Genomic DNA, 23,618 nt, shown 5'->3' on the forward strand with positions numbered 1-23,618 from the left:
AGCCAGGGCCTTCCTCTCTCTCTAAATAAATAAATAAAATCTTTTTAAAAAAGTTTCAACCATGAGAAGTAGTGATTACAGATATCACTCACTTTATTCTTTTAAAAGATTTTACTTATTGATTTTTAGAGAAAGGCGGAGGGAGAAAAAGAGGGAGAGAAACATCAAGAGGATGCCCAAAACAGTCGGGGATCCTCCTCTTTAAATAAAGAAGTTGAATGGCTTGTCCGGACTGTTAGTGAGGGAGTTGGGACTAAAACCTAAATATTCTACTCCTAATTCGTCGGTTCTGCCCCCAGGTGGAAACAGCCAGCTGACGGAACCTGAGCTCTGCTGAGCGGGCGAGGAGGGCGGCGCCCGGCCTCGGGCGGGGCCGACTGCTAGAGGGGCCCCGGGGGCGAGCGAGCTGCGGGAACTTCCTGCACAGGGAGCGGCGGTGCGGGGTCACCGGTCGCTGCGCCCCCTCCTCCCCTCCGCGCGGTTCTCCACCGGCCTGCGTCGGGCGCGGCCAGTAGGCTGCCTCGACGCGGGGCCCACGCTCACGGGGGGCGCAGAGCCTCCCTACTCCCCGGTTCTACTCCCCCACTCCTCTTCCTCTAGGGTCTCCCAACCCCTCCGCCTCCCGTGTGTCGACCGCTCTCCCGCTGCTTCTCTTCGGTCCCAAACTCGGCCTCCTACCCCTGTCCCCTCCTCTACCTTTCAGAGCCTCCAGACGAGCCAAACCCTTCCCACCACTACCACCCCGAGGTGGACATTGTGCTTTTTCCACTGCACAGAACTTTTGTTATTCTCCACATTTCCTTGTCTTCCCGGACAAGAACGCAGGCCAGCGGTCTGCAGACAGCACAGCCCGCCGCTGCCTCCAGGGCGGCCGGGAGCGCGGCGGACCCGGGTCTCCGCCCCGAGGTGAAGAGGGAGCTCAGCAGCGCCGGGCTCGACGCTGGAGGAGCAACGCCCGATCCCACTCCTTTCTCGTAGAGACGCCCTGGCCTGAGGCTTGGGGAAGGACACGAACTTGACTTTCAGCGTGGAGAAGGGCAGATGACCAATGCAGGGAGAGAAAGGTGGCTGCCGGGAGTCCCAGCCGTCACCGCCCGATCCCAGGCTACAGGGTCCCAGTCCGCCCGCCCTCGCGCCCGCTGCGCTCGCGCACTTTCCGAAACGAATCGGCCCCCCGCGGAGCCTCGCAGGGGGCTGCAGGGCCCGCCCCGCCGGAACTCCGGTCCGGTCCGGGGGCGAGCCTCTGGGGGCGTCCCGCGCGCCTGGAAGCCGAGGGTCCCTTCCCCGCCCCCACCGCCGGTTTCTGGCTCCGCGATCCCTCCCTTCCCCGCCCGCCCCCGGCGGCTGGCGCGCGCGGTGCAGCATGCGGCAAAGCTCTTTGCATAAATTATGCTCATGACGCAGCAGCTAAAAAAATCCAAGTAGCAGAAGGAGGGAAAAAGGGGGGGAGGGAAAAAGGGGGGGCCGTGGAAGGGGAAAAAGAAGGAAAATATATATACCTGACCACCCCCCCACCCCAGCTTCCCCGGCCCTCGTCCCCGCCGTCCCGCCCCCGCCCAGCGCAGCCCGCGGAGTCCCCTCCGGCTCCGTCCATCCCGGGCTGGGGGCCCGGGGGCGGCGGCGGGTCCCGACCGGTTCCCGGGCCGAGCCGAGCTGAGCCAAGCCGCACTGGCTTCTTTGTCTACAGGCGGCGGCCGCCCCGGGCCCCGGCCTCCCGGCCCGGGCTGTGAGATGAATCTCTAATCGGTAGCCACCAGGCACCCGGGGCGAAGGCGGCTCGGGCTCGGGCTCGGGCTCCGGTAAGTAGCGGGGTCCGGGGCGGGGAGGGGTTTGCACGGAGGGGGAGGGGGCCGGGCAGGGGAGGTTTCGGGTTTGGTTAATATGCAATGCTCGTAATTAGCATAATTTATATATTTATGATAAAGAGAAAAAAATGCCGCGGGGCCGGGGCTCCAGGTTGCTGGGCCGGGCGGCCGGGAGCTCTGGGAGTGGGGCAGCGCGCGGTCGCAGGCTTGGGGCCGGAGAGCCCCGGGCCGCGCCCAAGCCTGTCCGCGCACTGGCGGAGACCCCGGGAGGGGCGGGGGCGGCCGCCAGGTTGACCCCGTAGGAAGCTGGCACCTGGCCCCTCCCCGTTTCTGCTCCTGGAGCCCAGGTAGGGTGCGCACCATAGAGCACGTTCTGCACACAGACCCCGTGGCGACCAGGAGCGGATTCTTGCCCCGCGGGAGAACCCTGACGCCTGGGTTCCCTGCGGTTAAGGTCAGCTGAGGCGGCCAAGGCGACCTGTCACAATTCTGTCTGATCACAATACACCGGGAGGGTTGGGGGGACTCAGGGTTAGGGACCTGGCGTTGCTGGAAAGGTTGGAGGGTCACCATCGAGCGGAGCATGAGTACTTCATAAATATTTAATAACAATATTATTATTAATAAACCGTCATAATAATGGGCCCTATATATGCTCCCTGGGCACTCTCACCTGGCAAGGCCAGGGGAGGTCCAAGGAGCCTATTAACCTTCACTTGAGCGTTGGGATCCCTCATTCAAATATGATTAGAAGCTTAAAACCTGCGCAAAATAGCCTCAGCTGCTGGGCAGGGGAAATCAAATGCAGTCAGAAAGCCTTCCTGGGCAAATGAAAGACGTTCTTTGCAGAGATTTTAGCCACATCTCTTTCTGCATCCTTGTTCCAAAAGTAGAGGGCTGGTCTTCAGTTGTTCATGGACAACTACCCCTCCTACCCTGATCTTGGTCGTCTAAGGCAGCCAACCCTGGTGGACAAGCAGTGCCTTCTGAGGAGTGATTCCGTGGAGGGTTCCATTGGATTGAAGTCCTGGTGCTCCCTGTGATGGTTCTGTGACCTGGCACTTTGCTGTCTGCAGTAGAACTTCATTCATTTGTTCACTGGTCCCACAGAAATGCCTACTGTGTGCCACATTCTAGACAATACAGATAGAACTTCCTCTGTCATTGAGTTTTCATTTCAGTTCGGGGGACAGGCAGGTCATAAACATGGAAACAGACAAGATAATATCATGTGATGTGATGTGTGTGTGTGAGATGGGCTATTTCTTCTCTTGGAGGTATTACCTGGCAATTAAAAAGACAGAAAGAATTGCTTCTCTAAGGGTTTTCTGCATAATTAAGGAATACAAGATTAGATAATTTGCCACTCCCCAAGATTTACTCACTATAAAGTCATAATAATAATCTTTTACATTTTTATGGCACTTTATAATTAAAAATATTTTATGCATATTTATTTCAGTTACGAATAATGGCAGCAGCAGTAACAATTACATAATGTTTGCTGTGTGCCAAGCCCTGTTCTAAGTGCCTCCCATGAATGTCATCAGTTTAATCCTCACAAGTGTCCATGAGATGGGTGGTGTAATTTAGCCCCATTTTACAGATAAAGAAACTGAGGCTTAGAGGGCGTTACTTGGGGCAGAAGCAGTACTCAGCTTTGGTCTTCTGTCTTTAAACACCAAGCTCTTTCTGTGTCAAAATCAGGGACAGTGAGGCCAAGGATGGAGTGATACCCTGGGAGAAACTGGCCAGGGAAAGGAGGGCTTGGGAATGAGGAGCAGGACAGGCACGATAGGATGGGGTAAGTGAGACCAGGGTTCTCCAGAACTCAGTGCTAATTTGAAATCATTTTAGGTAGCCCTAGAACTGGAAAGAGGGGCAAACAATATGAAATAGGACATATGTTTGAGAAGGAGCGTAGGAAATAGGAGGAGGCTAAGCGATATGATCTGATTCCTACACTGTATTATATTCACCAGCTCCCTGGTGTGTGCCAGGTGTTACACTAGGCACTGGGCTACGAGGATAAGTAAACACACCTTCTTGGGACTTACAGCCTGGTGAGGGAACACACCTACTTTTTATTTTTCACGTTTTATTTGCCCCCTCCCTTCACCTTGCCTGGGATGAATCAAGTACGGGCACGGGGGAAAGGGGGCAGGGGGATAAACTAACCCTGACTTTGTCCTTACAAACCTAGTCGTTACTGTTTGACTGTGTATGTCTAAGATTACAAATGGTGTGCTGGAGGAGGGGAAAGAAAGTTGTTCACTCCTTCCCTTTCCCTTTCCCTTCCAGCCCCTGCGTGTGCCTAGCCAGCCTACCACCAGCTTGGCAAGCCACCCTGTCTGCCCAGGGCTCCAGAGTCTGAGGCGGGGGAGGTCTGCTAGCCACCTTTTTCCAGGTGCCCCAATGTTTGGGTGCCAGAATAGCCCCTATCGGCCTTCGTTCCACTTTCTGAGAGGAGGCATGGTGTGATGTGAGGAGGGTAGGGGTCTGGGGCAGGTGAACACCTGTCGAAGTTTGCATTGGCCACTGCCTCTCCTGTGCCCTTGGGAAAGTCACCTGGCCTTTCTCTGTCTCCATTTCCCTGCAGATAAAAATGGGGATCATAATAAGAGCACCATGCTAAGCATTTTAGTTACATGATCTTGTACCATTAGGACAACCCCATCAGGCTTGCCGGTTTAATTGCCATTTAAAAATAAGGAAATTACACTCCACAGAGATTCAATCAGCTGCCCGAGATCACACAGCTGTTTCATGGCCAAGCTGGGATTTGAAGCCTATACCCTTACCTCTCTTTGATCCTCAACCTTCTCATCTGTGACAATGGGGGTAATAATAGCTCATTGTCCTTAGTGCTCTAAATGATAATTCTAAGGCAAGCTCTCTTATTACTGATCCCTGAGAAAACAGAGAGGTAGCTGCCCAGTTGTGGACAGTCACACTGTTGGTCACCTTCAGTCTGTGTTTGCTCTGTGGTCTTGTGGGGCCAGTGTCAGAGCTGAATAATAATAGTTCACATTTATTGAGCCCTATGCAGCTCACTACGGCACCATCCACATTTCAGATATGGCAGGGGAGGCATGGAGAGGTGAGGCCTTTGCTCCAGGTTTCCCAGCTACAAAATGGTGAAACTGAGAGATGAACTCAGGTTCTTAACTGCTTCACTCAATTGAAATGAGATAATGTATGTAAATGTTATAATACCTACCATTTTCTGAGCACTTATTAAGTGCTAGGCATTGATCTCAGTTTTTTACATGCATTAATTTATTGGTAGGGGCTATCACTCTCATTGTTACAGATGAAAAAACTGAGGCATTAAGTCGCTTGCTCCCAGTCCCACAGCTAGTAAATATCAAAGCTGAGATCATGAAAGAAAGCTGTCTCTAGAGGGTCCTCACTTGCGATACTATGTGTAAAGGGCCTGGGTCCCCATAAACTGGCAGTAATTATTCTTCTTCACCGGGTGGGAAGGGAAATCTGTGTCCTGGGGCCAGAAATGGCAAAGGGTGGGAGGACATACAGAAAGTCCATCAGGCAATGACAGCTAGAAAGAGGTGGCGGACTGCCTGGAGTCTGACCATTTAAGAACAGGGCAGATAGCCCTGACTGGGGTGGCTCAGCAGATTGAGCACCGGCCTGAGAACCAAAGGGTTGCCAATTCAATTCCCAGTCAGGGCACATGCCTGGGTTGTGGACCAGGTCCCCAGTAGGGGGTGCGCAAGAGAGAACCACACATTGATGTTTCTGTCCCTCTCTTCCTCTCCCTTGCCCTCTGTGTAAAATTAAATAAATAAGATCTTTAAAAGGAAAAAAGAACAGGGCAAGTAATACTTGTCTATGAAGGGCATGTGGTGTTCCTTCACACTAGGTACTAAAACTGCATGGGCCAGGGTAATAGTGATAGGAAGAGGGGGATTCTGGGCATATTGGAAGGGAGAGGCAACAAGATTTGCTAAAGGAGAAAACGTGGGATAAGTGAGAAGGCAAGGATGATGGCAAAGTTGCTGACCTGAGCATCTGGAAGGATAAAGCTTTCATTTGCTGGGATGGGGAAAGCTGCATGCAGGTGGGGCAGATCTGGGGTGGAAATCAGGAGTTTTATCTTCAATTTGTTGAGTATGAGATGATGTAAGCAACCTGTAGGCCACTGGATATATGAATCTAAAGTTTCCAGGTAAGGTCCAAGCAAGATTTAGATTTGGTGGTTGTCACTCTGGGGCAGAGGGGAAGAGTGGATTGTCTGCCCCGTTTTGCCCCAGCTGCTGGTCTGTACCTATCTCCTACTTCCTGTGCTCGTGGCCTGTTTGAGTGGCAACTCTGCAGAAGGTGAGTGGGTGCACAATTTAAACATGAAAGTGGTGTAGAGCTGAAGATGCTGATGTCTGCAAGCAAACTCGCCTGTGAGAATTCTGTAAAAAAGGTGAAATGTAATTTCCCCTAAAAAAAAAATGTGACTTTCTACCAACTGGATATCAGTAAAACTAATTCCAGCTCAAGCAGCCATTCCTTGGAGTCGACTAACTTCTTGCAGAGTACACTCCACCTCATAAAATGACTGTATATTGAGAAGGTGTTTTACGCCTTGAAAACCTCAGCCACGTGAAATGGTAAGGGAGTAAAACCACAGAAATGAGTCTGAGTTAAAAGTCTGAATCCCATGTAAGTGCCATTTTCCTCTACATGGCATAAGCTTCTTCGTATGTAAAATTTCATGTCTGAAACACATGCCATTTTAGAACAGAGGGGAAAGGACCACACAAAACTTCATTGGGCATCGTTTCTGGGCATCGTTTCTGGGCATCCTCTACCACTCTATGCGTCTACCGTGACCCTTAATGCACTGTATTGTCCTTATGTTTTTATTTCCTTGACTCTTGTGCGAGGCTACAGACTTCTTGACAAAGCTGGGGAATGTGTTTTTCCCCGATCGTATTCCCAACACTCAGCATATAGTAGCCCCTGAAATGTTTGTTGAATCAAGGCATTTCAGATTTTTCCTATATGATCTTGGGCTATTTTAGGGGGTTCTGATTTGTTTGAGATTTCCCAGTGTTCCTCCGGGTGTCTTGGAATGTTGCTCTTAGCCTAAAGCAGTTCCTAAAGGAGAATGGTGGCTAGAACCAGGTCCCCTAACTCATCTCTGTCCCTTCTGCTGAAAGACCTGGATGGTCCTGGGCCTCTGGATTTTTAGGTTTTGGCGAATGCCTCAGCGCCCTCTGTTCATTCCCCCCTGAGGTTACGTGCATTTTTAGATGTTACCACAGGAAAGCCAGGGATAAGGGAGCCAGCTGTTAGCCAAGCAAGGTACCTTGCCAGGTTTGCCTCAGGTGTTTTTCACACTCAACTCACTGGGGAAAGAAGGCAAAATAGGAGGCTCTGGGTAGGCTCTGGCTCCCCAACCCCCAGCTTTCACCAGAATTGTCCAAATTATTTTTATCATTATTTACACTTTTTAATATTTCTTTAAATGGTGTTTTATTTGTCATACTTATTCAACATACTAAATTTTCATTTTAGAACTTGGTTTACAGAACCAAGCCCCAAACTGACAGTCATCAGGATAGCTTTCTCTAAGCCAGCGATTTTCAACCGGTGTGCTGCAAGAATTTTTAAAACAGGCAACATCTATTTAGTCAGGGGCACTGACTTCTTTTCCCTGAGACTGTCAAATAAAACAATGACAACAGCCAACACAACAATAGCTGTTCAGTGTGAATGGGTCAAAATGATACTTAATTTTTTTCACACTTGAGTGTATGGGTTTTATCCTATTCAGTGAAAACACACATGAAAAAGTAAAACAATGCAGGATTGAGGAGGTAGGGAGAGTTGAGGAATCCAGATCACTTCTCTGCCTAGTTTCCTCATCTCTATGGTGATAAGAATGCCCCTGGCCCCTAGCTGGCATGAGTCATACTTGAATTAGTTACAAAAAATGCTTAGCACGGTAGGCACTCAAAATAAAAGTTAATTGTCTACTTTTTTACATGTGTCCAAACCTACTTGTCCCTTTATTCCTTTTATTTCTTATGGCTTTGGTTTGTGCCTCCAGCCAGACCGCCTGTTCTCACACAGCTTCTCTCACTCCTCACTGCACGTGACAGGCTGCTGTGCCAGCAGCGTGGTGTTCTGCCCCCAGGGTGAAAGGCCAGCGTGGGCCTTAGGCCACCACCACAGAACCGCCTGAGCGCTGACTCTGTGGGACCCACCTGCTGAATCAGACGCTCCGGGAATGTTGATTCAGGACAAATCTGGGGCTCTATGTATTTTAACGAGTGCTCCAGGTGATGACCGGAGACATTCAGCTTTGAGTCTTTTAATTTAATGCCATCTTTACCATCTCTTCCAGGAAGTCTACTCAGACTCCTCCCCCGAGAAGCACTCCCCCAGAGCGCTCCTTATTCATGTCTGAGCTTCTGAGTGTCTGGGTCGGAGTTTCCTTGGGCTCTGCTGAGTATTTTCTCTGCCAGTAGATGGTGGGGGGGGCGGGGGTCGGGGAGGAGGCACAGGACTCTCAGGGACGGATGCCCATGCCTCTCTGTCCTCTTGTCACCCTGGTTCTTCTGAGTGTAGGTTCTCCTGGGTTGCTGTAGGAAGCAAAACATTAGTTTTAAAGGCCTTAGAATCCTTTCTGTCTACAAATTCTTGAGAGAACTTAGCTTCTCTCTTTTCCTACCATTCTACTTCTGACTTTTTGAGATAATATGAAAATTGTAATACTGTGTCATATCAGCCTGTGCTTTTCCCATCCCATTTCACTCCACAGGATGTGCTAGGTGTGGGCTGACCCCACCCCACCCTGACACGTGACCATGGATCCAGGAGCTGGCCCAGAGTCATCTCTGACTGTCAATGAGCAGGTACCTTCTGGGGCAGGAAGAGGTGGGCCAGTGAGGGTGATGAACCAAGGGGTGTCAGAAAGTAGGAAGACCCCATAGAGCCTCTCACTGTCTGTTTCTTACCAAAGTTCATGGTCACTTCACCTGCCCAGGTGTACTTGCCAGGTAGGATTTCTCAGGGGCTACGTTTGGGGATTTAAGCTGTGATTTTAAAAAGTAGAATTGAAATATACAAACATCTGTAAGTTTACATGGGGATGTAAACTTAACATCTATAATGTTAAGTTTGAACATTGGGTAATTTGCTCCTGATTTTTCTTCTTGTTTATACATATTTTCTAATTTTTCTTCATTGACCATTTATTACTTATATAATTTTTAAAAGAAGAAAAAAGATTAACAGCTCTTAGAATGTAATGGGCCCTGGCTGGTGTGGCTTCGTGGATTGAGTGCCTGCTAACCAAAGGATCACCAGTTCAATTCCCAGTCAGGGCACATGCCTGGGTTGTGGACCAGGTCCCCAGTAGGGGGTGTGCGAGAGGCAACCACACATTGATGTTTCTCTCCCTCTCTTTTTTCCTCCCTTCTCCTCTCTAAAAATAAATAAATAAAATCTTTAAAAAAAGGAATGGGAGTGAAGTCCCTCATGGGTCAAGTTTGAGTCAGAAAGGCAATTGCTTCTGGGGGTTTGTTTAACTCCAGCTCCCCTGATGGCTCACATTGTCACTTTTTCCAGCAGAATCTCTGGCTGAATCCAGTTTTCAGGCTTAAGGAGAGTGTTGTGGGGGTGGCTTCAGGCACAGGGCAAATTCAGGGAGGCCGGACACAGAGCTTTCAATGTACAAAGTGTCCCTGATGTTCGAATGGCCTGACTGGAAGCATTTCAATGCCAGAGGTAAAGAGTGAGTGCTGGTTGTTTGAGCAGGAGAAGAAGGCCGTGTTCTAAGGAGGCCTAGTGGCCTAGCACGTGGCCGGGGCATGGAGGCTTCCTTCAAGGTCAGAGCTGGCCCACAGCAGATGGTGCAACTTTTGCCCCAGGCCCACGGGTCCAGGCTCCAGCCCAGGGGTGTGGGGCGAGAGGCTATGTCTTCAGTTAGCTTGTAGGGAAATCTTGGCCTTTACCCCAGAGTTTGGAAATAAAGGAATCACGAGCTGAAACATTTGCTCAGCATTGTGGAGCATTCATTTTCCACTGCTTTACCTTTGAGGGAATGTCTGTAAGGTATCGAGGATTGTGAGGCAGGATTCACTCCTCAGCCCAGCGTAAGCTTTGGATACTGTGGTAGGGGCCCTTGTAGGCACACACCAATATCCTAGCAGCCGACACCCTTGCAAGGCTGCAGGATAGACCTTTTACCACTCCCTGAACTGAGTCCAAGAAAGAGAGCAAATGGAAATATCCCCAAATGGTTTGGCTTCATGGGACTTTTTCTAGCTAGTGTCAGGCCCTTCCCCCGCACCCCGGGGCCTACTTTCTCGCAGCCTGCCGCTTTCAGCGGCTTTGGAACTGTCACAGAATACACAGTCCTTGAGACAGGAAGTCTGCATCCTCAGGTCTCCATTCCTTTCTAACCCCAACCATACCCAGAGCTCCAGTCCCCAAGCGGGGGTCTATATCCGCCTGTCCTCCAGCAGTGTCCCGTCCTCTCTTTGCAGGTCATCGTGATGTCAGGCCATGAGACCATCCGTGTGCTGGAAGTTGGTGTGGATGCCCCGATCCCTGCTGAAGAGGAGGGCAAAGGACTGGAAGCTGTGGCCATGGAGGGCTGCCAGAGCGGAGGGCCTACTGAAGCCAGCGAACCTGCTGGTGAAGCTGGGCCAGACAACCCAGACTCCTCTACAGAGGCAACTGGTACGAGGCCATTGCCCCCATCTGGCTGTGTTCCACTTGGGTCCCTTCCTGTGGTTCCCTGGCACCTAGGTGGCTTTAGGGTCTTGTTGTCTTCCTCCCCACTGGACAGCCTTTGGCCATGGCCTGTACTTCTGGCCAGCTGCTAGGGCTGCCCTGCACTCCTTGTCCCTAGAACTTTAGGTCTGGTTTCAGTCACTTCCAGACCTAAACTGGGATGGGTCAGCAAAGAGGATTAAACACATCTCAGAGAGGGCTCCTAGGTCTAAACCAGACCCTTGGAGAGGACTAGACCTTCAGGATCCTGCCAGCCCTTCCTACTTAGTACCTGCTATGGGGAAGCTGGGAGGTCCCAGAAGCTGGGGATGGGAGGGCATCTTACCTACCTGGGACTAAGGATGTAGGTTAGGTAGGACCTTGCAGAATGCCAGCTGGGCTGGTGTGAGTCAAGCCTGGTGGGCTTACTTCTGCTGTCCTCCAAGGATGAGTTGAGGGCGTGAGCTTGATTCTCCTACAAGGGAATGGATGTGGCTGATCCACCCACACTGTCTTCCCTAATGACCTGCAGGAGGGCTATTCTAGAGCCTGGGGCTGGTACCAGGCACTGCTTTCTGGCCATTTCAGTGAGGGACTTTTCTCATTAATACCTTGAAGAATAGACATCTCCTTTTGCAAGAAGCCTAGGTCCTCCCTTGCCAGTTCCACCAGAACTTCAGGATTCATCACCCCTTGCCTTCTGCTTATCTTCCTTTCCCTGGATTGGAGATCTGGGCTGGTGGGGGTGGGCTAAGAGGGGGAGCCAAGAAGATAACAAATGAAAATAGACAGGCTTCAGGGAAACAGCAACTTTTAAAAAAAAATATTTTATTTATTTATTTATAGAGAGAGGAGAAGGGAAGGAGAAAGAGTGGGAGAGAAACATCAATGTGTAGTTGCCTGTTGTACATCCCCCACTGAGGACCTGGCCTGCCACCCAGACATGTGCCCCAACCAGGAATCGAACCAGCGACCCTTTGCTTCTCAGGCCCGTGCTCAATCCGCTGAGCTACACCAGTCAGGGCTGAAACAGCAACTTTTCAACCAGGAAACTGCTAGACCTCACATCCATTGCTCTACCTGCCAATTAGTTGCAAACTCACCTGGGGCCCCCGTAACTTGGCTTATTTCCACCCTCCTAGTAATATGGCCCTTTCCCCCTTGCCTGGAAATGCACTGCTTCCATGTTGAGGCCAGAATGGGGCATTACCTGAGTTCCCAGGGGCCAGTGCCCTGCAGAGCAGGCAGGAAAGACAAGGATTCTTTCTCTTAACCACCTTTCATTCCTTTCATTGTGGGGATGAAGCCCTTTTTCAGAAAATTTGAGAGGTTTTCCAGTTTCATCCACGGTGTCTTAACTTCCCTCTTTACCCTTCTAAGGATATTCAATATCTCATTTCTTCTGGTGTCTTAATGCTGCTCCTTCTCCAAACCTGCTCTTGAAAATAGATCCTAAGTCAATTATTTACACCTTAGCATGAGTATTTACGGTAGCATGCATCTTCTTCCAGAGGCTGGTGTTTTCACAAAATTTTTCTCTGTAAAGGAGTTTTAATTATCGTCACACAGGCGAGGGAGGTATTTTGATGGAACTTCCTAAGAAGCTGCCAGCTTAAATTATGGGCTTAATGGGACCTTTCTAGATATGCAATGTTAAGAAGCATTTCCTCTTAAAACAAAACAGAGCTAAGTAATAGAAATCTTTTTCAGGATGAAAAAATATCTAGTGATTTCTGGCACTCTAAATTACCTTCTAGTCCTTGTCACACATACATGTTTTTATCGTTGTGGCCACCGAGTGCAGACACACAGAGTGTGAGTGTGTTTGGCCACTGTGCTGTTTCAGATGCCCTTTTCCTTTTTGACATAGATTCACAAACCTGTTCTGGTTTTGGCCATTGTACTGCCTGGTTTTTTATTGTCATAACCAGTGCTGCTTTGAATGTCTTCGTGTCGGTCCTTTGACAAATCTTTTCCTTTAAGGTATAATCCACTCAAATTCCTTCTGAAGAGAAATTAATTATGTAGGAAGAAGTCATCACATGAAAAAGCACAAAATCTTGCTATCAATGAGAGGAAAAGTAATTTGGCTATGAGCTACCGCATGCCGGTTAAGCTGGAAAAGTCAACAGTGATAAACGGGGAAAAGGGGGACACGGTGGACGAGCAGGCGTGTTGCCGATGCTTCTGTGCATCAGTCTTTCTGAAAAGCCGTCCAGCAGGAAGTGACAAAAGCTCTAAGTGTAGGCAAACTCGTGGATCCCTTGGTCTTACTTTGGAAATATATTTATTTTTTAAAGACTTCATTTCTAGAGAGAGGAGAAGGGAGGGAGAAAGAAAAGTAGAGAAACATCAATTTGAAAAAGAAACATTGGTTGGTTGCCTCTGGTACATGTACTGCTGGGGACTGAACTCGCCCCCCAGGTGTGTGCCGGGACCAGGAATCAACTGGCGACCCCTCACCCTGCAGAACGGTGCCCCACCAACTGAGCCACGTGGCCAGGGCTGGAAATGCATTCTAATAAAACGAATAGTTCATTCCTTTGGCTTGTAAGCTTTTATCATTCATGTTTATCATATTCCTGTTTTTCACTGTCCTTTTTATGACTCATTATTATTTGTCATGCAAAATGTTTTTTTTAAATTTTTCTAGGTTCAGATTATCCTTATCTTCTTTGATTTTTTTTTAGTAGTAATTAGGAAAGTATCTCCTCTCCACGGGGGAGAGACATCTGACATTTTGTTTTCTCTTAGTATTTTATAAGGCTTTTGTTGCCGTTTGCTTGTCTCTTTAATTCCTTAAGCAATCTGAATTTTTTAAATAATGTACTATGAGCAGCATAGTCCTGAGTTAGTGTGGCGCCTTTCTGGAGTAAAATATGGGCTGGGAACACAGGGCTGGAAGGTGATCTCATTCACCGTTCCCCCTGTGGCCGAGTGCTGTGTCTCAAGGGAGCTTGAAAGAAAAGAGACTGAGGCGTCCCAATCACTGGTTATAAAGACAGCTGTGGGGAAGTGAAGCGCAGCAGAGGGAGTAGAGTCAATGTTGTGGTAACTACGTGTGATGTCAGAGGGGTACTTTGTGAGTTACGTAAATGCCTAATCACTATGATGTACACTTGAAACTAAGATAATATGGGATGTCAGCTCTAATTGAAAAATTTTTTAAAAATTAAAAAAAGGAGAAAGAGAGAGGAGAGGTGACTGGCCTCCACTCCCAGACATTCTGACTCATTAGGGCCTGGAAATTTATGCCCAGCCAGTACTAAGAGGCCACTGATCTGGTCTAATACCCATCACCCAATACCTAGACTCCTTTTAACATCTCACTACATATAAAATAATAACCCTTTCCCTCATTGTGTGGCTTTGAAGAGGCTTCCCAGTGGAGATCCCCAATACGTGACAAATCAGGGCAGCAAGAGGAAGCTATAAACTGGATGAAAAGCTCTGGTTCATGGGAAGTTCCTTTAGAAGCTCGTTGAAGCGGCTCATCCAGACTCAGCCCTCAGGGTCCCGCAGAGAAAAGCTACCTGGCCCAGAGAGCCACTGTGATCCCGAGTGTGGCAAACGCATGTCTGATTTTCAGGGGCTGTCATTTTAAGGGCTGCACCCTGCGGAGGCCTTGCCCTTTCCCCAAGCCAGCACCAGCATCCAAAAAGGAGCCTGGAGATGGGCTGAGCAATTGTCCAGTTGCCGGATGAGCCGAGGGAAGATGCTCCCACTGATTCTGTCTAGCCCTCCCCCGCCCCCAGACATGTTCCCTTCAGGCCCCTCTACTGATTATATGATAGACCGCAGTGCTCTGTAGAGCCAGGAAATGAGAGACTGATGCCCAGCCGTGCCTAGGCCTCCCTTTTCTTCATCTGAGTGTGGGAAGGAGAGGACCCACGTTCTAGGTCTGGCACAAGGCTCTCGAGTCTCCTGATATCACTGCCAGTAGCATTTGGGAGGCTGCCTTCTGGGCTGGGGGAGCCAGTGATAGGTCTTGGGTCGTGCAAAAGTACAATGTGAGGCTGAGAGTTGCCGCTTCAAGCTGCAGACAAGGCATTCTAGTTGACCCCTCTGTTCACACCAGGCTCACTCTTTGTCCTTTCTCTCAATGCCACATGAAGTGAAGTCACTCCCAGCGATCCCTTCAAGCCCTGTCCCCGCTGTCGCCACCTTCAGCCAAGCCCCAAGCCAGCCTCAGGCATCGCAGACCCTGACACCACTGGCTGTACAAGCTGCCCCCCAGGTAAGAGCCACCCCTGGGACCTGGACAGAGGGCAGTGGGCAGAAGCAAGGCATGGGATCTGGCAACTTCATGAGGCAGGATAAGGAAGGGGCTGTGGCTTGAGGGAGGGAGTGAGGGAGTCCCCCGTTGGGCGCCCCTGGCCTTTCCCCTGCCCCAGATGAGGCCCACTGGGAAAAGTAGGTCTGCGTTTGCCAGGTGATCTCCTTGGGTCCAGCAAGGGTTGTAGAGTTACATTAACTCCTTCATGCCACAGGCCATCCGTCTATCTAATGACGGAATGAGTGAGTACCCTTGTCACTTCCTCCAGTGGGTGCCTGGAAGAGTGAATGCGTTGCTCACAGTCCTCATGTAGAGCCCAGGGCAGCCCCACAGCACAGTGAGCTGTCTCCAGGATCCTCCCGGAGTGCTGAGCGCCCCATGACCTTTCACCATGCGGACAGGTTTCCAAGCATTCATCAGGGGTAGCCTCCATCAGAGCTTCTTGGAAGCCTCTGTGTGGGCCCTTGGCCATTTGGTTCCATTAGCCCCTGGCCCCGGCTTTCTGGCCATAAAACATTGGTCCTGTGGGTGAGGGCCCAGGGAAGCCTGGGAGGCAGCACTCTGTAGTGGAAGAAGCCTGCGCACCCTCGGCTGTCCTGTGAGCAGGGCCCGGTCTTGTCCTCGATTTGGCGGCTTCTCTAAAGGCAGATAGTCTGGCCAGGCACCCCCCTCGACCGAGCCTCTGGCTAGGGCCAGGGCTTGTCCCCGCCCTCACTCGGCCTTTCCCCCACTGCCCTCAGAATGCTTTGTTTGTGCTCGGCTGGGTCTGAGAGACCCAGTGTTTGCGCTGTCAATGTTGATTTTTTTTTATTTTTTCTTTTCTTTTTGAAATCTTGTTTGCTTTTGCAGGTCTTGACTCAGGAAAACTTAGCCACAGTTCTGACAGGAGTTATGGTTCCAGCAGGGGCAGTTACTCAACCTCTTCTTATCCCCATCAGTATTGCAGGTCAAGTGGCTGGTCAGCAGGGGCTGGCCGTGTGGACAATTCCTACAGCAACCGTGGCTGCCCTCCCAGGACTGACCGCCGCTTCTCCTACGGCGGGAATTTTCAAGCCACCTTTAGCCAGTCTCCAAGGTAACGGCAACTCTCCCCAGGACTGCACCTGGCCCCCTACCACTCACCACCACCATCTGTGCGCGTGCACTTGCCATGTTGGACTCAGAACCCACAGCCCACTCAGGACGACAGCTCTGGAGTCTGGATCCGGTGCCCCAGGCACCCAGCCATAGAGCTGCTGCAGCACCTTGGGACTCTAGGCCTCGACACCGTGCTGGCCCAGCAGGCCTGTCTTACCTCAGCCAACTGTCTAAGACTGCCCCTCCCCCCCACACCAGAACTCACCCCATGACCAGCCTCCTGAGAAGGACTGCAAGAAGACACAACTTCTGGTTTTGAACCTACACACCTCCAGGCCCAAGGGAGGGGGGATGAGAGATGTTGGCCTGTGCTGCCCCCCGCAAGGATCAAGGGTGTCACAGCTGCCTGTCCCCTTGCCCCACCGCCCCAACCCCCTCTTGTTCTTGTGCCGGATCCCTTGGGATTGGAGCGGCCCTGGGCTGCGGCTGGGCATTTGAGCACCTCTGTCTCTGCCTTGCTCCGTAGCAGCTGCTGTGCTGAACACCGCTCTCCCGGCACCTGTGCAAGCTGCCCCACCGGTACAGGCCTCCTCGCCTGCCCAGCCCCGGCCACCAGCTCAGCCCCAGGCACTGTTCCAGACCCCGCCACCGCTGCTGCAGACCACGCCTGCCATTCTACCACAGCCCACTGCTGCCGCCACCGCTGCCCCCACCCCCAAGCCAGTGGACACACCCCAACAGATCACCCTCCAGCCTGCAGGCTTTGCATTCAGCCCAGGAATTGTAAGCTGCTGCCCTCACCCAGGGCTGACCAGGGATGGACTGAATCTTGGGCCAAGGGTAGAACAGACAGGGGAGGAAGGAGGTGGAGTACCAGTCCCCTGAGCGTGGCTCTTTTCCAACACACCAGCAGAGATGGGCTCCCTCTGAAGCCTTCTCCTTGCACCTGCCAGCCCGTCCATCCCGGCGAGAGCAGACAACCTCTGCCTCTGGGCAAATTCTCCAGAGCCTGAACCACTGGACCAGCCTTGGAGGGTGGGATGATGTCTGGGGACTGCAAACATGTGAGCTGTCACTAAGGTGGAGCTGGAGGCTCACAGCCCACTGTTGGTGTCGTCTACCATGGCTCCTAGTTTGGCAGTGGAGCTGTTAGATGTAACTAGAATCACGTCAACCACTCCAGTCTGGCCCTTTTACCCTCCCAGGCCTGGCCTGAAAGATTAGCCAGAGTCCTTCTTCCATGGCTTTGACCCCAGTCTTCCTGGCCGACCCCTGCCATCCCTAGCCCTAAATGCTATTCAGGTGGAGGACATGGGCCTGTAGCCTATGTTCCTACATATCTGCCCCACATCCCTACTTCCCCACCCCAGTGCCTTGAGCCGTCTTCTCTCTGCCTTGGGCTCTTTCTATCCCCTCGGCCTCTGAGCAAGGCTCTTCCTCCACCCACAGATCAGTGCTGCGTCCCTTGGGGGACAGACCCAGATCCTGGGCTCCCTCACTACAACTCCGGTCATTGCCAACGCCATTCCCAGCATGCCAGGGATCAGCAGTCAGATCCTCACCAGTGCTCAGGGACAGGCAAGTGGTCAAAGCCAGGGCTGAGGGATGGGGGCTGTGGAGAAGCTGGCCAGAGGGCCAGGACTCGGGCTGAGGGTCACAGAATCTCAGACGGTGTCAGAGTACTGTTCCCATCTTCTGTGTGTCAGCTCTCTGCTGATGCTGAGACCAGGCATGGGCAGAGCCACTACCTTGCCCTAGAGGTGCCCACTCTAGTTGAAGAGAATATCTACTTCATTTATGGAGCACCTACTTTGTGGCCAGGGTCTGTGCTGTGTGTGCTAGGTGGTTTCTCATACATCATCTCACTTCGGTTGGGTGTAGATGTACTAGGTAGAGAGTTTTATTGACATTTTGTGGGGAAGAAGGCTGAGGTTCAGAGAAATGAAGCCACACAGCTGAACTGTGGCAGAGCTGGGCTCCCATCCGGGTCTGTCTGCCCCCACGCGCAGACTCGTTCCTGCTCTGTCACAGTTCTACAGACAGGATAAAGGAGGCAGCCCCCAGGCTGAGCCCTGCACTAGGCCTCGGAGGAAACTGAGGCCCATAGGGTTTAAGTGATTTGTCTTAGTCCCTTCCCCAGCCAGTGTGGGGATTTGAGTGCAGGGTGGAGCTAGATACTGCCCTCGCACTGAGAATCCCTGCCTTATTTCCTCCCAGGTTATTGGAACACTCCCGTGGGTAGTGAACTCGGCCAGCGTGGCAGCCCCAGCACCCGCCCAAAGCCTGCAGGTCCAGGCTGTGACCCCCCAGCTGCTGTTGAATGCCCAGGGCCAGGTGATTGCAACCTTGGCCAGCAGCCCCCTGCCTCCGCCTGTGGCTGTCCGGAAGCCAAGCACGCCTGAGTCCCCTGCTAAGAGTGAGGTACAGGGACCGGGGTTGGGGCTGGGGGCTGGCAGTGCTATCTAGCATGACTGTAGGCAGGACAAGGTTATTCTCTGAAGCCCCTGGGAAAGTGGGGCACCTCCCCAAAGTTCGGGAGAGTCCAGGAAAAAAGGCTCACATGATTCACACATACTCTGCCCAGGGAAACTGCACACCCCCCCAACCCCTGCCCACACGCCAACAGCTTGTCTGCGTGCCCTCAGAGGCTAGTGCCATTCTGAGAAGGCCTGGGAGGAGGCGGTCCAAGTAAGCTGGGCCTTCGCCAGCTCCAGGGTGAGCAAGCTGCTGCAAGAGCCCTGGGAGAGTAGTTCTTTCCTCCCTCTTCCTCCTGCACCCCTCCACTCTGTGCTGTGGCTTTGCTTATTCATTTATTTGTTCATTCTAAGAGCAGTTTTTGAATGCCTGCTGTACCTCAGGTACTGAAGATATAGGGATGAATAAGACACCCTTTGTAGCCTTAGGTAGCTCAACGTTGGAGACAAGTGCAAGGCAGCCTGACAAAGACTATGAGGGGGGCGTTGTAAGGAAACCCAGAGAAGGGCGCTCTCACCAGACTGTGAAGTTCATTACAAAGCTTCACAGAAAAGGGGCATTGAACTAATCTTAAGGGATGAGTTGGATGAGAGAGTCTTTTACCCCTTTTGCAAGTAGGAAATTGCAAGCAGTGTCGGGTGCAGGGGTTCTCAAACCTGAGCGTGTGTCAGAACCACCTGGAGCGGTTCACAGAATGCAGGCTCCCAGGCCCCATCCCAGACTTTCTTACTCAGTAGGTCTCAGGTGGGACTCAGGAATTCCCCTTTATAACACGTCCTCAGGTGTTGAGGCCCATGGTTCTCAAATGTGGTTGCTGCTTCCCAGCTTTGTGAATAACCCCTTCGCTTCATCTGGATAATGGAAGTTACAAGAGGACCAATTGCAGAAGGTTATGAGTATGAAGGACCTACTGCACAGACAGAGGCCATTAACACTCTAATACACAGGAAGAACTTGAAAAATAGTGTTTTCTATTGTGGTCGCTGTTAAGAGCTAGCTAATGAGAGTGCACAGAAGGGTTTTTAACAGGAAATGGCTGATTAAGTGTGCACTAAACAATTTCCTGTCAGCAGGCGGAGCCAAGAACTGAGCTGTGGCAAACTTGAGTCCTTGTCACCTGTTAGGAGGCGGGCAGCTTCAACAGTTCTAGCAAGAGACAGGGACTTGACCTGAGCCTAAGGCCTGAGAAGCAGGGCCTGAACTTGAGAAGCAGGAAGGACTGGACTTGAGAGCTACCGAGAGGTAGAATCCAGAGAACAGCACCCATCCTAGAAAAATCTGAACTTTTCCAGAAGCTTTTTAAAAACACAATACTAAAAATACTAATTTCATATAGTTACAGTTTCTTGCAATTATAAATAATACATGATTTTTATAAAAATTCCAAGATTATATATAGTGTAGAAAAGTATGCCCTGGCTGGGTGTAGCTTAGTGGATTGAGCACAGGCCTGCGAACCAAAGGATCGCGGTTCGATTCCCAGTCAGGGCACATGCCTGGGTTGCAGGCCAGTTCCCAGCAGGGGATGCAAGAGAGGCAACCATACACTGATACTTCTCTCCCTCTCTCCTTCCCTTCCCTTCTAAAGATAAATAAAGTCTTTAAAAAATGTAAAAATCCCTTCTAATTCCACCTCTATTTTTTTCCTGGAGATTCACATGTATTTTTTAAAAGAATTAATCCATAAAACCTGGTTTTCACTTGCCTTTTTGTTTCCACTTAGCGCTATGACCCTGAGCTCACTCCCGCCAGCAGAGAGACATACATGGCTCTTTTGAATGTGTGTGTCTGCCCTGTGTCTCCTTGTAGGGAGGTTCCAGGCATCATTTGCTGGTTCCCTGTTAGTGGATGTTTGGACTTGGGAGGCTCTGAAATCAGGTTAGATTTTTCTTCTGAGGACAGAGATTCAAGAGCAGTTATCTCAAGGGTGGATACGTGTTGGGGCTTTGACCAAGTGTATTGAACCTTTTGAGCCCCGGACCTGCCTGTGCCATGGGTGGCCATGAGGCTCCAGGTTGGTGGGACAGGTTGCTGTGTGCTTATTTCGGAGGTCATTGTCATTGGGTGGGTGATAAGGAGTAGCTTCTAGTCTTGCGTTTTGATGAGGCACAGGTGGGAGTGTGGACATCATGCCTCTTTTTGCCCCTGTCTCTGATCCATGCAGGGACTCCGACCCCCTGAGGTGGGCAGGTGGGCAGTACGGGCTTGTGGCTCTCTTCTCACAGGTGCAGCCCATCCAGCCAACGCCAGCTGTGCCCTCGCCTGCTGTGGTCATCGCCAGCCCAGCCCCAGTGGCCAAGCCATCTGCCTCTGCTCCCATCCCAATTACCTGCTCGGAGACCCCCACTGTCAGCCAGCTGGTGTCCAGTAAGTGGCTCCAGGAGGAGGTTTTGGAGAAGGGGAGAGGCATTTATTTGGACACACCGACCTCTTTAGATGCTGCTCTCCATGTAAATTTACTGGAGTCTAAAGGGGAAGGGCAGACGTGTGATGCCAGGGACTGTGTTTCTGTCAAGCTGGATTCTAGGCATGACGAGAGTAGAGGCTGTTTCTCTCAGTAGCCGTTGACTGTCTCTCCCATGGTCCCTAACCCAGTATCAGAGGGATGTGGCTGGCCAGCGGGTGTTCTTGGGGTCCAGGACTGCGGAGAATGGGGAGGGTCAGCAGTTAAAGTTGGAAGAACTTGAAAATAGACCCCTGCCTCCAGACACGTTGGTCCAGGCCCCTTTTCCTTCAGTCTTGTTTGTCTTGGGGACAAGGTTAATGAAGATCTTAGGGGTGCATGGGTACTTTGCCAAATGTCCTTACCCCTCTGCATCAGGGCAGGCCAATAGGCTAGATAAGCAGTGATGATTATCTTCGCTCTGAACTCACCCCTGGTCCCTTCCTCTGGCCTAGAGCCCCATACACCAAGCCTGGATGAGGATGGGATCAACTTGGAAGAGATCCGGGAGTTTGCCAAGAACTTTAAGATCCGGCGGCTGTCCCTGGGCCTCACACAGACCCAGGTGGGGCAGGCTCTGACTGCAACAGAAGGCCCAGCCTACAGCCAGTCAGCCATCTGCCGGTGAGTCAGGCTCCTGGTCAAGGTCAGGGATTGCTAGGTGTTCACAGATATCTACCTGGGTGTCTGACCTCGTTCTTCTGCCTTGCTCCTGCCTTCTTCGAAACATGGAAGGCTGGTTTAAGCACAGATGTGAATACTTGGGGGAGCCAAAGACTGATCAGGTCCTTCTGAGGGGCCTCTGATGTTTATCCTCCAATCCGAGCATTTCCCAACACACGGTTTTTTTCTGGGATGCCAAGACACCAATCCATTCAGGAATCCTAGAGAGAAAGGAGTACAGCTCACAAAACTAGTCACAAAGGTGGGAACTTCAGTGCTGACTTGGCTCTCAACTCTACCCCACCGCCACGCCTACCATGCTTCTGTCTCCCGCTCTTGTAAGGCGTGACTGGAAGGCGATGTGGTTGGCTTTCTCTGTGCAGTGCACAAACTGGGTCTGGCGCCCGTGCCACAGGAGGGGAGCAGAGGGTTTCAGACACAAGTGAGGGCGTGGCTCAGGGGCGGCCTGAGGGTCTCACGGGCCTTCCAGTTCCGCAGACAGACTACTGCGCCTCTCAGATTCAACACCTCGGTGGGATGTCTGCAGTCACATCCGGGCTCCTCAGGGAAGAGCAGTCTAACTTAGCGACGATGCTAGGAGAGGGTAATTAGAGGGGGACGGCACTGATGGCATCCATTGTCCATCTCTGGGGCTCTTGCAAGGTAACACCGGAGAGGCCCCCCTGGGTGAAAGTTCTAGAATGGTTGTTCATGTAGCGGTGCACTGTTGTCACTGCACTGCTGGACCCAGGCCATGGGGACTGTCCTTCTGCTATGACCTGGGACCCAGGGCAGTCTGAGAAGTCTGGGTTTGCCTGAGCTGGGGGCGGGGGGGTGGTTGGGGGGTTTGGTGAGGAGCAATGCCTCAAGGGGAGTGCTCCCACACAGTGTGGGGGTAAGACACTCTCACTGTCCCTTCCTGGGCTTGGGTCACCTGCAGGTTCGAGAAGCTGGACATCACACCCAAGAGTGCCCAGAAGCTGAAGCCAGTGCTGGAGAAGTGGCTGAATGAAGCCGAGCTCCGGAACCAGGAAGGCCAGCAGAACCTGATGGAGTTTGTGGGAGGGGAGCCCTCCAAGAAACGCAAACGCCGCACCTCCTTCACCCCCCAGGCCATAGTGGCTCTCAATGCCTACTTCGAGAAGAACCCACTGCCCACGGGCCAGGAGATAACCGAGATTGCCAAGGAGCTCAACTATGACCGGGAGGTTGTGCGGGTCTGGTTCTGCAATCGGCGCCAGACACTCAAGAACACCAGCAAGCTGAATGTCTTTCAGATCCCTTAGGGCCCAGCCCCCAGCCCTGTGTTCCAGCACTTTGTACTTGTCCCTTGGCGCCCGGCTGCAGCCACGGCCCTGACAGCACCTGTCATTCTGCTGCTACACATGGCTGTGCTTGTCCTGGGTCTTGAGACGCCACCGTGTGCATGTGTGTCAGCGGCCTCCCTCCCGTCCCCCACATATTGCACACCGTGGGGAGGCAGAGGAGCCCGCCGAGAGGGCCAGGCTCCAGCTGGTCATGCCAAGGGAGGGACTTGTGTCACTTAAAGAAGCACTTTGGTAACGTGGTTTTTGAAGAGTAAATTCTGCATCGTCTTTGGGGCAGGGCTGTAGCAGCCCCTAAGGACTGGTCATTAGCTCTTGTTTTCAATGGCATTCTCTTTCCACCCTCTCTTCTCTCCTCCTCTGTATAAGTGTGGCAGGTGTGGCAGGTTTGTGTCTGTAGAACCACAGACTCACCCCCCTTTGCCTGCAGGCACTCTGTCCCCCAAAAGGCCCTAGGAGACACAATTCTGTAAAGTGTGATGTGCTGCTCAGAAGGTCAGACTTGGTGTCTGCCTGGACTTCAAGGTCAGAAGGCTCCCCAGCCCTGGGGCCAGAACACAGCGCCTCCTCTCCCACCTCTCCCTGGTTCCTATGGAGGAAAATTGCACTAACGCAGAACCTTCTCTTTTGTAATCCACGCTGGAAGGAAGCAACAGAGAACTCCAGCTGTCCTGCAGTTGACCTGGGTCTGTGGTAGGTCAGGAACTTAGTAAACAAGGCCATTCTTCCAGACTTTAATCCAGTCTCTGTCCATGACCATCTCCTCCCAGAGAGAACTTGCAGCCTGGAAAACCCGCGGCCCCAGTAAACAGGCA

At 51.7% G+C, this 23,618-nt stretch overlaps 1 protein-coding gene across 6 annotated transcripts; it reads left to right on the forward strand.

Annotated features, from left to right (window-relative positions):
• The first annotated feature begins 1,520 nt into the window (after window positions 1–1,520).
• Window positions 1,521–23,618, forward strand: POU6F1 (POU class 6 homeobox 1). Of its 6 annotated transcripts, none has more exons than XM_037030890.1 (12): window positions 1,780–1,799; window positions 4,107–4,212; window positions 8,587–8,680; window positions 10,316–10,511; window positions 14,660–14,781; window positions 15,670–15,895; window positions 16,424–16,680; window positions 17,347–17,475; window positions 18,115–18,318; window positions 20,598–20,739; window positions 21,271–21,439; window positions 22,419–23,618. In XM_037030890.1, exons 3-12 carry the CDS (start codon window positions 8,633–8,635, stop codon window positions 22,762–22,764), a joined length of 1,839 nt encoding a protein of 612 aa, XP_036886785.1. In that variant the 5' UTR covers window positions 1,780–1,799; window positions 4,107–4,212; window positions 8,587–8,632; the 3' UTR covers window positions 22,765–23,618. The 6 variants fall into 6 exon arrangements, with proteins under 6 accessions (XP_036886782.1, XP_036886783.1, XP_036886785.1 ...); XM_037030889.1 differs by lacking the exon at window positions 1,780–1,799 and adding an exon at window positions 1,873–2,152; XM_037030891.1 differs by lacking the exon at window positions 1,780–1,799 and adding an exon at window positions 2,174–3,868.

The sequence above is a fragment of the Sturnira hondurensis genome, unplaced genomic scaffold (assembly GCF_014824575.4).
Source record: "Sturnira hondurensis isolate 20B ecotype Veracruz unplaced genomic scaffold, ASM1482457v3 Scaffold0020903, whole genome shotgun sequence".
NCBI classification, from domain to species: Eukaryota; Metazoa; Chordata; class Mammalia; order Chiroptera; family Phyllostomidae; genus Sturnira; species Sturnira hondurensis.